Source organism: Trypanosoma equiperdum (genome assembly GCF_001457755.1).
Source record: "Trypanosoma equiperdum strain OVI genome assembly, contig: ctg_63, whole genome shotgun sequence".
Lineage (NCBI taxonomy): Eukaryota > Euglenozoa > Kinetoplastea > Trypanosomatida > Trypanosomatidae > Trypanosoma > Trypanosoma equiperdum.
This window is the reverse complement of record NW_027124576.1, coordinates 20,912-34,619: the sequence shown is the minus strand read 5'-3', so window position 1 is coordinate 34,619 and position 13,708 is coordinate 20,912. Positions and strand designations below refer to the sequence as shown.

At 47.9% G+C, this 13,708-nt stretch overlaps 5 protein-coding genes and 1 pseudogene across 6 annotated transcripts; all 6 read right to left on the bottom strand.

Annotated features, from left to right (window-relative positions):
• Positions 1-403: 403 nt before the first annotated feature.
• On the bottom strand, positions 404-3,886 carry TEOVI_000299700 (transcription silencer; the record flags this gene model as incomplete). The annotated part of the gene is made up of 1 exon (XM_067225986.1): positions 404-3,886. One exon carries the CDS (start codon positions 3,884-3,886, stop codon positions 404-406), a length of 3,483 nt encoding a protein of 1,160 aa, XP_067082087.1.
• A 690-nt stretch (positions 3,887-4,576) lies between these two features.
• TEOVI_000299600 (DNA polymerase delta catalytic subunit, putative) lies at positions 4,577-7,657 on the bottom strand (the record flags this gene model as incomplete). The annotated part of the gene is made up of 1 exon (XM_067225985.1): positions 4,577-7,657. One exon carries the CDS (start codon positions 7,655-7,657, stop codon positions 4,577-4,579), a length of 3,081 nt encoding a protein of 1,026 aa, XP_067082086.1.
• A 540-nt stretch (positions 7,658-8,197) lies between these two features.
• TEOVI_000299500 (uncharacterized protein) lies at positions 8,198-8,545 on the bottom strand (the record flags this gene model as incomplete). The annotated part of the gene is made up of 1 exon (XM_067225984.1): positions 8,198-8,545. One exon carries the CDS (start codon positions 8,543-8,545, stop codon positions 8,198-8,200), a length of 348 nt encoding a protein of 115 aa, XP_067082085.1.
• A 467-nt stretch (positions 8,546-9,012) lies between these two features.
• On the bottom strand, positions 9,013-10,380 carry TEOVI_000299400 (N-acetylglucosaminyl-phosphatidylinositol biosynthetic protein, putative; the record flags this gene model as incomplete). Its single annotated transcript, XM_067225983.1, has 1 exon — positions 9,013-10,380. One exon carries the CDS (start codon positions 10,378-10,380, stop codon positions 9,013-9,015), a length of 1,368 nt encoding a protein of 455 aa, XP_067082084.1.
• A 273-nt stretch (positions 10,381-10,653) lies between these two features.
• Positions 10,654-10,932, bottom strand: TEOVI_000299300 (uncharacterized protein; the record flags this gene model as incomplete). The annotated part of the gene is made up of 1 exon (XM_067225982.1): positions 10,654-10,932. One exon carries the CDS (start codon positions 10,930-10,932, stop codon positions 10,654-10,656), a length of 279 nt encoding a protein of 92 aa, XP_067082083.1.
• Positions 10,933-11,556: 624 nt separating this feature from the next.
• Positions 11,557-13,707, bottom strand: TEOVI_000299200:pseudogene (annotated as a pseudogene). The gene has a single exon. A coding segment is annotated over exon 1 (2,151 nt).
• Position 13,708: the final 1 nt, after the last annotated feature.

The window sequence follows — 13,708 nt, the reverse complement described above, 5'->3', positions numbered from 1 at the left end:
TATATATATATATATATATATATTGCTTATTTATACGAAAGGAAGGTTAAAGGAACCAGATGGATGCTCGCATAAAATTTAAAAAATTAGTCCGCGTCTATTTAGCGCATCAGAACCCCTCCCTCACTCGATTGAGAGGCACGGTATAAGTGCAGACTTCACGGTACCACGTGATTTTTGTTTTGTTTTGTTTCGTTTTTCCTTCCTGAAGAAGAAGAAACGAAAGAAAATCTGAAAAGAAAAAGAAGGAAAAATGTCAACGCATTGAAAAATTAAAGAAAGATATGGTCATGGGTACTCGTTGATAGCCTATATCGCTCGCACCATAACCAATACCCTTTGCTCACACACGTCCCCTTTGAATCCTTCACAAAAAAGAAAAAAGGATCCCCCTTCAATATGATTATTCCGGAAACTTCCGCTCCAGCCTCCTGCGACGCCCCACCACCTCAGTGTCTTCATCATTTGGAGGTTGCCATTCCCTCTTTACGGCAGCCTTTAATCCTCTCAACCGGCGTTCACAATAGCCGCTATCCCTCGATTGCAACCAAACATCAAAGCGGCTCTCAGGCATTCGTCGTATAAATGTTTCCCAGTTTTGCCGAGCGAATCCGACGTCGTACGCCATAAGAAATAACTTGCGGTCGAAGTCGTCGTTGCAGCGGCCCTTAAATGTGAGTTGAGTCTCGGGATCTTCATAACTTTCCACTTTCCATTTTGCGGCTCGCAACTCATCCTCCTGCGCCTTCCGCCTTTCCTGCATACGCTGTATCCTCTCCTCTACACGCGCAAAGTTCTTAATGTATTGGCTGCCCCTTTCAAGTAACGCAGTAAGATACTTTCGTACTTCCTCCACAGTTTTGTTACAACGGCGAGCATTAACCGCTGCTGTGATGGCTGGGTAGTCGCTAATGTCGACGCTGCCACTAGTGATGACGCCGACAAGTGTACGGTACTCGTTGATAGTCCAGTCGGGGAAACCCTCCTTCATTAACCGTTCCCTCTCCTCACGCTCCACAGCAGTTAAAGTTTCTTCCTCCACTCCAGTCTCTACCTCACCATTTCCCTCTTGTTTTGAAGTCTCCTTCACATCATCACGTTCCTCCACCTTCGTTGTTTCGTTATTACCTTCATCTTTGTTCCGCTTTTCTTCAGCTCCCACCACCTCATTACCAGCGTCCTTCACGTGATCTGTGTTCTCATCCGCACCGCCATTGCCAGTTCCGCTCGTACCATTTCCGGTGCCGTTAATCCCGCGCTCCCAGTTTCGTACCATTAGGGAAACTTCAGTAGCATGAAGCTCCAGTAAACGCTTCATGTTAAACAGCTGATGAGACTTGAACTGGGGGGCGCGCGGAAGTTTTAGTGGTGGTCCCTTCTTCTGCTTTTGAATTGTCTCCACCTCCTCTTCCGTATAAAACTGCACCGGTTCCCGTTGTCGGTGACCACGGCCAAGTTTTTCCTCAGTGTTGTAGTATTCCGTAATTATCTCTTTGGGTACCACCCTCCGCGCTTCCTTTGAAGCGAACTCGCACTTGTACGGTAAGCCATCCTTCGCATCCATGGCCCCAGCTGTAGTGCGGAAGGATGCAAGTGCCTCTTTGAGATTCGTGTGGAGAACAACCTTAATCACATCACCAAACTGCGAACACTGTTTGTGGAGTTCGTCTTGTGAAACGGGATCGGAAAGGGTAATATGAAGCAGACGCGACTCTACGCCCTCGCGGAAGCTTACACCCTCGAAATCGTAGATATTGGTCTCGTCAGCACCCAACTTAAAGCTCGCAAGAGACATTTGAACCTGCTGACGGACCGCATCGTTGAGTTCCCGTGACTTTCTATCATCGTCGAAGAGGCAATCAATGTCAGCCTCCGTGATGTCCTCATCCTTTGCCTTGAATATCTCCTCAGCACCAAACTTAATCATGGAGAGCAATTCCTCCCGTGACAAATTGTTTCCATTTCCGCCCCCGCTAGCCCGACCCTGTTGCACTACCATTGCATCAAGATAGAGTTTCTTCAGTGCCCGGTGGTATATCCTCTCCTCCACGGTACCATCTGTGACAAAACGGTACACGCGCACAACGCGCTTCTGGCCAATGCGATGTGCTCGATCCTGTGCTTGCAAATCCATCTGCGGATTCCAATCTGAATCGTATATTATGACATTATTCGCAGCCTGCAGGTTGATACCGAGACCTCCCGCGCGGGTAGAGAGCAAAAATATAAAGTAATCGCTTTTGGGTGCGTTAAAAGCAGCCATCTGAGAATCGCGGTCATAACCACTTGTACTACCATCGATACGGCAGACCTTAAAGCCACGCATCGAGCAATAATCCTCCAGTATGTCCAGCATGGAAGTAAATTGAGAAAAAATCAGAACTTTGTGCCCCTCCTTTTCGTCGCGCCGTAGTCGGTGTAGCAGTTTGTCCAGCAACAGCATTTTACCACTGTACTTCACAATTCGCTCGTCTGTGATGAAGGGAGGGCCTTCCTCCCCCCCATCCATCATATACGGGTGATTGATAACTTTACGCAAACTCATCAGTGTATTCGTCAGAAAAGCAGAGCTTCCTCCGCTGCCTTTGTTGAGCCCCTCCGCATCCTTGGCTAAACCTTGCATATACCACCGCCTCTGAACTTTGGATAATCTGCACGACACGTAGATCTCCTTCTTTGGTGGAATGCCAGTGCTCACCTCTGACTTCAGTCGGCGGATCATGAGTGGGGCGAGTATCTGGTGCATGTTACTTAGCGCCTCACTGTCCTCCTGGCCACTTGCCGTGTCAAACCAGCTGTCAAAGGACTTCGAATCATCAAAAAGACGGGGAGTAAGAAAGTGTAGAAGGGCCCACAGTTCCTTCAGGTTATTCTGCAGAGGTGTACCCGTGATGATGAGTCGATAATTAGCATTAATCGATCCCAACGTAACGTGGGCTCTGCCTTCTTCATTTTTCAGTTTGTGAGCCTCATCGACGATAAGGTACTGCCAAGGTATCTTCCTGAAAGCTCCGTGCTCCTCCAAGACCATCTCAAAGGTAGTTACAATAATGTCATATTTGATATTTCCACACGGCATCAAATGTGCGCGGACGAGCTGAGGACGTATGTTGGATGAGCAGTGGAACTTCAACACGGAGAGGGCTGGGCACCACTGCCGAACCTCACGATACCAATTGCCCATAACAGATTTGGGGCATACCACCAGATGGGGTCCCGGGAGACCATGGCTGAACTTAAGATACGCTAGCGTGGAGATGGTTTGCAGAGTTTTTCCTAAGCCCATCTCATCCGCCAGGATGCCATTGATGCAACGGGAATACAGACCCAGCAACCAATTTACACCCTCAATTTGGTACGGCCGTAGTTTACCGCGGATATATGACGGCGACTCGGTCAGGTGTAACATCTCAGATTCCATTCCCTCACTCCCCCCCTTCCCTCCAACAGTCGCCTCAAGCCGCCGTCGCAGTCGTCCCCGAGTTGTGTCTCCGCTGCCACTTCGCGTGGTTTCGTTCCATTCGCGAAGGCCCGTCCAGTACTCCGTTTCCAACAGCAGTCGATCAAAGGCATTCCGCTGTTGATGCTCCGGGGAGGCGCGGAGGGTACCGATTATGTGCTCCCGCTCGTGGTAAATGTCGCTTAACCGCTGGCGCTGGTGTGCCACTACATGTGCACCGTGCAGCAGATCAAACGTTGGTTCCACATAACCCTCAAAGTGCTCTATTTTAACGGCAGCGTTGGGGTCATCCCCAGCCCGGATGCAACCGAGTAATATTTGCTCGTATAACTCGATGGCTGAGAGATCCTTGACGTGGCGGTCCACGCTGCTCGTCGTCTGTAAGTCCTGCCGTTGCCGTATGCTGCGTCCTGCTGGTGCCTCCATCGTTACCTTATCTGGTTCTATGAAACTGCGTAAAGAGTAGAGGGGAAAAAAGAAATACTAACAGGCAAGGTAGAGTCAAACCACTCGAAGTGGGAGTAAGGCAACCCTACATAATGGTGAAGGAAGGACGAATGTAGAAATGAAGGAAAACGCGGGAAGAGAGAAAGAAAAAGAGAGGGAGGGAGAGAGGGTTACTTCACAGCAACTACCGGGAAAAAAATTAGAGCAGTCATAGGCCCGCCATTTCCCCTTGCTGTTGTACCGGCATGCAACCTTATATATATGAATATATATTCCACCAGCGGATGGACGCAGCACACGATTGCACACCGCCCTTCTCTCACCTGCGCCCTCATTTATGTCAGTAAACGCATACTTTGATGGTCGGCGCGCGCGCACACACAAGCATGCAAGCTCCCCGATTAAGAGGATGTTGTAAAGTGTCGAAGGAGAAAGGAAAAAAATAAATAAATGGAAGGTGGCCCAACAGCACTGGTACTTTTCTATCGTGGTCCAACATCAACAGACCAAACAGAGACAAAGTGGTAAAACTGAGCGGAGCTGAAGGTGACGAACCCACACACATACACGCGCATACACGCATATATATATATATATATATATATATACATATATATATATTCATATGCGGTGAAGGGGTATAAATGGAAAAGCACTCGAATGAAATTGTCACCAATCGTCCACTACACCGAAGCGATCCAGGAGTGTTTGCTGCTCATGCACATCTTTCTGAACTTTCTTCCTCAGGTAAAACACGGGGCAATCTCTACTCGTGCAAATTACCTCTTGATTCAGTGATCCCTGACATTGTTGGCACTGTGTCCATACCTGTGAATAAACAGCCTCGTAGTGATTGCGCTTCGCTACAATCTTCCCATAAATGTCGGGACCCATAACGCTGCACGCATCGCACAGGGCCCCTTCCTGTATTACAGAACGACAAGAAATGCACTGGAGTTGAAACTTCACAAACTTCATCAGCCCCCCTGCGTTCCTGTTCGGAGCCGAAACAGAAACGTACCGCGTGTGATCTCCCTTCGTCAACACGCTCGGGTCCTGAAGAACACCCTCAAAAACACGAAGGAGCGGAGGCCCGAGTTGGTGCTCAAGGTAATGCTGCGTATCGATAGGAATGTTGTTTTCCAGCACGTATATGGGATCCTCACTGCGCTCATACGCCTTGGCCCCCTTGGCGGCGCGGACAATCACATACGCCACGCGGTCACCAACGTTCGGGGCAGAAGCGGGGTCTCGCCTTCGCATGCGCTCCACCAGGGCAATATGGGCCTGTGCTCCAGCGTACTCGGACTCAGACTTGGAGAAAGACTTCGTGATGACCAGCTGCGAGATGTCGAGTCGGTTATGTAGGAGATCGCGAATCGTTCCCTTCACAAACTCCACCGCACTCTCTACGGAGCGCTGAATCAGCATTCGGTTAAGCACTCCGGAGATGACGCTGGCGACAAGCGGGCAACTGTCCCGACGAACGGTCTCTATTCCCTTTGCATCCAACTTGTCGTACCGCACGGTGTTGGTCCATAGCAACCCAGCGTAGCGCTTCTTATTCATTAGTAAGAAAGGGTAGTACACTTTTTCGAATTCCAACCTGATGGGGTCCGGAAAGGTGCTGGACACAGCCTCCGCAGCTTCCTTTCCAAAATCCATCGCCTGTTGCAATTTATTGGTGTCACTTTCATCGGCATTTATAACGCATCGAATCATAACAGAGTCAGTATCACCATAAATCACCTCCGCTCCCACGTATTTCTTCTCTACGAACTGCTTTGTCTCCTCAATCATCCTTCGCCCGTAGCTCGTCACAGTCGCACTCAACTCTAAACACGGCAACCTACCCACCTGGGCGCCAGTGAATCCGTAGACAGAATTAGCGCTCACCTTCAGCGCCAGCTGACGGCCGTTAAGAACCTTGTATTCAAGAGAGTCCTGCGAAACATCCTTCATTAGCGCTCGGGCCTGCCTTCGAGCGGCAAGCAGATCCCGCAGGACTTCGGGCAACACACCGGGGAAAACCTCCTTCCGGATAAACTTGTGTTCCGTGGGGGTGTCTTCCTTCATCCCTGACTCGTAATTGTTCACCTCATGCCCAGGAAGCAGCGTTGAGTAACACAAGTTGTGAGCAATGATGATGGAAGGGTAGAGTGAGGCAAAGTCCAATGTAACAATTGGCTCAATGTAGTGCCCCTTCTTAGGCTCGATGACGGTAGCGCCTTCGTAACGACGCTGTTCAGCTCCTGTAGTTTCCACCGTGGGGACCACAAAATTTCTTGCCCGCGCCTTACGCAACAACATGGAGAAAACCTTAATTTGTTGACCGCGTTCCAGTAGCCAACCAATCGGTACACCCGTCACACGGGCCATCTCCACATTATTTACCACAACCATCAGTCGTTCTAAAAGCTTAACCGGTAAATAGGCATCTTTTAGGCAATACACTGCCAGGCGCCGCCGTGTCTCATCATTTCCCTGCTGAAGATCCGAAATGATGGAGTGGTGAACGTCCTCCTTCTGCTCCCCCAGGAAGTGTTGCGAGACAGCATTGAGAGAGTAGGCGCGCAGCTTATAGTCACGCTGTATGACAGCCATCACGTCCATGACAACACGGCCCTCCATCGTCAATTCCGTATATTCACGATTCCCCAGTTGTCGTGAGAGGAACTTCTTTTCACGATGCACTGTCCGCTCGTTGAGTTGCCTCCCCCAGTAGAAAAAGCTGTCATTCACCTTCAGCGTGATTCCACGGGAAAGAAGATACGGGAAATCGAAATTGCATATGTTATAGCCAGTGAGAAAATCGGGGTCAATTCTCTTGACGAAGCGAGCCCATTGCACGAGCATCTCTTCTTCAGTCTCAAACGAGCACACATTAGCACCGGCAATAGCTCCACAACTCTTGAGCGTGAAGATAGTTCGCGTAAGAGCATCCTCCTCCTTGCCGTAATTGACGCAGTGATTAGCGATTTGAATAACAGGGTCCCTCTCAGCCTCAGGAAAGAGGCCTTTTCTCCCCTCACATTCAATATCAATAGAAAGGATCCTGAAGGGAGCAATTAAAAGGTAATCTCCAACCGCTTCGTGACTCTGCAGCACTTCATGAGAACAACAGACCTCAATCTGACAAGTCGAAGTACGTGGGCTGAACAGGTGAAACTGGCCCGCTGGGACAGTAATCCAGTTGCAACCTCCAATATTGCCATCTACCATAAAGCGCAACGGGAAAATGACGTTGCTTTCAAATGTCGGAAACGCACGTAGCCCTTCCCACGCACCGACACACATCACGCCAGAGGAAAGAAGCGTGCGCAACCTTGGAATGTGCTGTGGGAGCTGAACAATAACCTTAAGGTAATCACATTCACCATCCGGATTGTAATACATGAGGCTCCTGCGCTTGTGCCTCTCGATGCGCACCACTGTGTTGGACACGTGAGTTAGCGGGTCCAAACTAGCGTTTAACTCTTGCACGAACGTTTTCGAGTGTACGTCAAGCCACCGATTGGGGGCACGAATCCACAGATGGGGTTCAAAGTTGTAGCAGTGTACAAGAACACTGTGACCCTCCTTGGTCACGCCGTAAATACGCACGATTGGGACATCCTCGTGTTTAACAGTTGAAACTATGCCATGGGGACTGCCTTGAGTTTGACAGCAGTCGAGCAGTTGAAAGAGTAAGTCGCTCTGAAGGTAATCGGGTGGCACAGGTGGGCGAGAGAGATCAGGTGAATCAGTCATTCGCTGGATTCTTATGTTGTGGCTTGCTGCACTATACAACCCTTTTCGCCTTTCTGTTCCTCCCCTCACTCTTTCCTCTCACGCACACACGCACACACGAGCTGTGTTTAAGTGCGAGCCGGGCCTTTACTTGACGCAGTAATGCTCAGGGTACTGCAAGGTAAACAACGGTGTTTGCCAAAAGACAAAATAAACTCAAGTATATATGACACCAGCACCTCGCACAGACGAACGAAGTCAGCACCGTCTCCTCCCAGTGGCACAAACCTAAAAAAATAAAATGGGGGGAGAAGAATCAGAATTTTGTAACTGATATTCAATAAATAAACAAATATATATATATATATATAAACATATGTGTGTATCTGTATGCGTATGTCGTACAAGTAGGAAAACAACACTATACGACCGTAAACATAGCAGCAGCTTTAGTAGGAAAAAAAAAGAGTGATGAGACAAACGTCAACAGGGAAATTGTGATGCATGTGCAGCATCTATCACACGTAGTCCCGTTAACTCCAAACGGTGCAACCCACCACATTAGCTCCGCCTGTGAAAACAACATGTCGAGGCAAACAAAGTTATGAGTGCCTTCCGCATTGCACTGCGGCTCTCATCGCAGGGTGCTGCACGCTCCATAATGGGCCAAATATTATGATCTCGCCTAATTCCAGCCTTGTCTAAGTGATGGCTTTTAATAACACATAACGCAAGTTTCCAGTTTCCGTCCTTCACCAGCCGCTGCATAACTAGCGGAAGCGTGCTACCATCCAGCACCTGTGAGCGAATTGAATCAATTACGGCACTTTGAATGCGGGTGTCGTTGCCTTGACTCGACTGCAGACGACAGCACAATTGCGCAATCTCTCTGAATGGCATGTGCTTCATGGTTGCATTTGGTTCAGCGCCGCTTCAGGGCGAGAAAGAATGAAAGCGAGCAGATACAAACACACAAAGACAGACACAGACAAAGAGAGAAAGAAAGAAAGAGAGACTCAAAAGGAGGGGACGGATAATGCTAGAGTCTCCGAGACGGCCCCGTAGGAATGAGCAACAGTGAAAAATAAAAAAAAAGGTAGAAAGGAGGAGGGTTAATCATTATCATTATTATAATATCAGACGTAACGGCGCGCAAGGGCATTGGAGTTATTGCAAAGGACACGCCAAAACAGAACAAAATGGGGATGGATGAGAGGGAAAGAAAAACTACCCAAAAAGAAAAAAGAGTTGCGGTAATATTTTCTTTTTTTTTTATTTCCCCCACCCTTTAAGGTTCAACGCGAAACAATGACAGAGAGAGAGAGAGAAGGGCGAAAACAAAAAGGATCGCGGTAGAGAGGACCCCGCCCATACCCTCAGGATGGGCTTCCCACAACTTGAAGCTTCTCCCGGTTACGAGAGTACAACTCCAGTGGAAAATCTGGTGCAATATCAATCAACTCCGACGGAAACCAAAACTCCAGAAAAGTTAGCATCAACCAGTCACCAATACACAACAACCAACAAATGACACCGTACACGCAGCCCACCGATGCATAGTTCATTAGTCTTTCATACAGAGACGGTGATTTGGTGCACATAATCTTATCATACACTCTCTCTGTACGCTCTGCAACCCAATCCCACCTATAGAACCTCCTCACATTGTCGTGCAGCTCCCACGGAGAAATATATGGAACACTGGCAATAGCTTCCTCCAGTGTTGTAATGATGGAAGATGGATCGGGTTCCGCAAGCAAGAGCATGTTGGGAGGCAGGACTTCAGGCACACCACCAACACGAGTGGAAACACATAACAAACCACATGATGCGGCCTCAATCAGTGCGATACAAAAAGCTTCAGTTAAGCTGCAATTCAGAAATATTTGCCCCTGTATCAGCACATTACGCACCCCAGAGTGAGGTAGCGAACCTAACATCTTCACACGATCCATCAAGTCATGCCGTTCAATCATCTGTTGAAACTGCGACCTACGGGGACCATCACCCCCAACAATCCACCTTATGTTCGGATGCCGTTTGCATATTTCAGGAATCACATCCACAAAAAGGTCAGAACCCTTACGGTAAACTAAGCGACCAATCACAACAATCGTTAGCCCCTCATTCTCAACCTTCGACGCCCATGATTTGTACTTCATATCATCCGGCGGTGTAAAAAAGGAACAATCAGTCGCGTTTGGTATAACGCTGACACGTTGCGGATCGATTTTCGCCCGTAGCACCGTGTTTTCTCTCGAGGTGTTACTCACACAAATAACCTGGTCAACGTTGCGCAAACTCCACTCGCACACTTTGTTGATGTGAATCGATGACACGTCCGCAAAACCAAACAGCGAGTGGTCGGTAAAACACGTTTTAAGACCCAGCGTACCGGCATGAAATAGTGCCTCATGGCAGAGGTTCGACGTGTTTTGGTGCCCGTGAACAACTGTAATGCGCTCTCGGATGAATATAGACCGCATTGTTGCGAAAGTCAAATACATGGTTGGAAGCGTAACAGATCCCGCAGGAAGCTTAACAGCCATCAGAGGTAAATAATACACCTTCATTCCATTCGTCAAATACCGCACACCACATGTGTCACCGTAAGCCCTAGTAATGACAATAACCTTGTGGCCCCTACGCATAAGACACTGCCCCAAACTATAAATGTGCACCTCCACACCACCAAACCCCGGGTAGAAAAAGTCCGAAACCACCGCCACGCGGTGACGACGCATCGCACCAATGGGTCGGCCCAACTACACTTGACAAGGTTACAAAAGTAATAAATATATTTAAAAACAAAAAAAAAACAAATACTACTCTCAACATGAGAAAAAAAAAACAATGACATAAGGAAAGTTATCAACAAAACAATTATATATCAGCAAACATAGCGCCCCCTCCCCTCATCTTCCCTCCTTCCTGAAACGGAACCACATATGTATAGATGCCCTCCTCATATTACATAGATTACGTCAAATTACCTTTATCAGCCCGTGCCGTCAATGTCATTCACTGAAGGGAGTAGTCACATGCCAACTTATGTTATCACTGCTAAAAAATGGTGACATGAAGCCGAGTTCCTCATGGTGTACAATTCCATCACGAAAGGAAGATATGCGACGGGTATTCGGTCCGGTTCCTTCGATGTATTTTGCCCAATGGTACGAACCTTTGCTAACATCACCTGCACGCACAATCTCAGTCTCATATCCCACTATAGCAGCACGACCAGAAGCAACATTTGTTGCAACTACAACGATACAAGTAAGCCACAGAATATTCATTTCGATAACTTAAAATGCAAAAGATAACAAGGGAAAATAAGAGAAAATAAGGAAAGAAAAAGGGAAAGAACATAAGAAGTGTGGGAGTGAGTCTGTACACACAACGGATTTTGCAAAAAGGAAAGAAAGCCAACAGTTGAGTGAATTGATGAGAAAAAAAATGGACAGGAAGGTGAATTTAACAATAGCCGCTCGTCATGGAAATTACACCCTAACAACAAGCCTATGGCCAGCTACCATGTGTGTAAGTACCAGTCATCATCAAAAAGAAGGTAGCACCGCACTCCCGCTAAATACATTGAGAGGAGGTGTCACCATCTGTAGCCGATACAATCAAACAAAAGTAAGTAAAGGGGAACAAAGTAAAAAAGAGAAAGAAAGGTGGTTAGACCAAACTAAACGAGTCCCGAGTGCATCTTCTGCAGAAAGCAGCGGAGGGTTAAAAAGAGATGTAAAAAATAAATAAAACCACACAACGTTGGGATTAGTTACACTCCCGTTGAACAGAAAACCGCAGATTACGGGGGCCACTCACAGGTCGCAACATTTCGGCTGAGACTCCCACAAATCATGCCGTGAAGCATTGCGAGGATTCATTGCACAATAGAGACACGGGAAACTTTATCACTCACGGTCAGATGAGTGAGTAAAAGTAAAGGGACTATCTTGACTTTGGTTCTGTCGTTCTCTCTGAGCCTCCTGATAATTGTATAGTTTTTGCAATGGTATCTGCTTCAGCGGAATCCCAAGTACATACTTCTTTCCTTCCGCTGCTGCACGCGGTATGAACGTAAATTGTACCACTTCTCTCTCGCGGCGTGCGGGAACATGACTTGGGGCACCTCCCGCAGCACCCACATCAAGAAAGTTAACGATTCCCCTCGTCAAAAGGACAAATCGGAGTAGAATCAACGTAACGCAGGCCAAAAAAAGAGCGCACAATGAAAGACCAAGAGGTATAGCAATGCCGTTTTCCTTCATTGGCGCATCCGGCTGCGGCAGGGGTAAGCAAAGTGACGGGTCCTCATCGAATATATTACCGGGGCAATGGTATTCATTCATTGTCCCTTTCAAGCGCTTCGAATAACACATCCAATCGCTGCAGAAGGCACATTCGTTGGCCGTGTCGTTTAGGCACACCTTACAACCCCCAAACGACAGTCGCTGGCAGGGGTCTTGAAAAACGCTGCAGTTTTCTCCACTCCAGCCATTCGTTCCATAGCAATGGCAAGTGCCGCATTCGCAGTACCCCCCATGGAGGTTGCAATTACTGCAGTCAAACGAATTGGCGCACTTCGTGGTGCAATTCTCTCCACTGAACATTCCCATGCATTTGCACCCCCCAGATCCTTTTCTACCGTCGTCACAAGTCCCTCCGTTCTCGCACTTCCGGCATTTAATACAACTCGGACCGTAATGGCCTGGAGAGCACTCCTCACAGAACTTCCCAATATGCCCTTCAAAACATTCACATTCCCCTGTTGGAGAGACGCATCGTCCATTGGCTCCACAGTGGCTGCAGCTCTGTGAGGTGTCAAAACGAACCTGCTTGTCCTCACCTATAAGGGATGGAGGAACAATAATGGTGTTTTTATCATTTATACCGGACCGAGATATTCCAATGTATGGTGGCGGAACAGCAGAAAACTCCTTACCAGTCAACACTAAAAAGGTTTCAATACCTTCACTGTATCGAAACTCGATGGCGCCACTTTGGTCAAGGTATACAATATGTTGATATTTGTGAAGGGACAAGTCGTACGTCCGGCTTGATACACGAATGGCAATTCCCTCCAGACAGTGGGAATCATTACAGAATGGATCCCCCTTTACCCGTTTTCCAAGTGGACTGTATTCAACCGACGTTCTACTCGCCCAAGTCTGCGGTGTGACAAACGGCATAATGGCAAAGCTGTAATCTCCATTAGGGCACATGTTTCGGACTGGCTTGCAGTTTTGCTTCTCAGAAAAAAGTGAAATTACACCAGATGAGTGTATGTACACCCTATTCGTGCGGAGATTCGGCTGATCCCTAGCAAAGAATGGGAAACTAAACCCTAGGTCAAGTCCAACAACTTTTCCCACTGTAAGCAATTTGAAGTGCTTCTGGAGGTCGTCGTAGTCTACATTGCGGGAACTGCGCGAGACTTTTAGATCGTAGTATTCATTAGATGCTGGTATTGATTCACTGCGCGTCCGGCGGGGAGATCTACTTTTTGCGACTGATTCATCCACGCATTCGTCCGTAGTCTCATGCCACTTACACCTTCCGTGCATATCATTGCAACTTCGGTTAGTACTGAACTTACTGCAGTTGTCGTGGACGGGGCTGTAACGTATGGCAACAATATCCTCAAGGTCTGAGTCGATAAATGTAAAGTTTTGCTCTCTTGCAGACAATGCAATGCCCACAGAAACAGGACCACACTTCGGCACCTCTCTGTAACGCATCACTATCAATCCGTCAGAGCAAACCTCCACCTGTGCTTTCAGTCTACTCTTTTCGCTGGAGCTGCAACCATGCATCAGCATACTTCTATATTCCACTATGTGGCATCCCCCACTCTCTGCGCGTTCATCGTTTGGGTACCGCGTTTTAAAAGTAAACACTTTAGTGAAAGGACTAAAATCTGCAACGTACACTCCGATCATTGGCAAGAAACGGTCACTGCTCTTGGGTTGCTCACTTTGTTTACGCAGTGAGCGAAGTGTGGTTCTCACACAAGATGATGAACATGGGGGAAACGATAGAGACGTTAGGAATCCAAATGGTGAA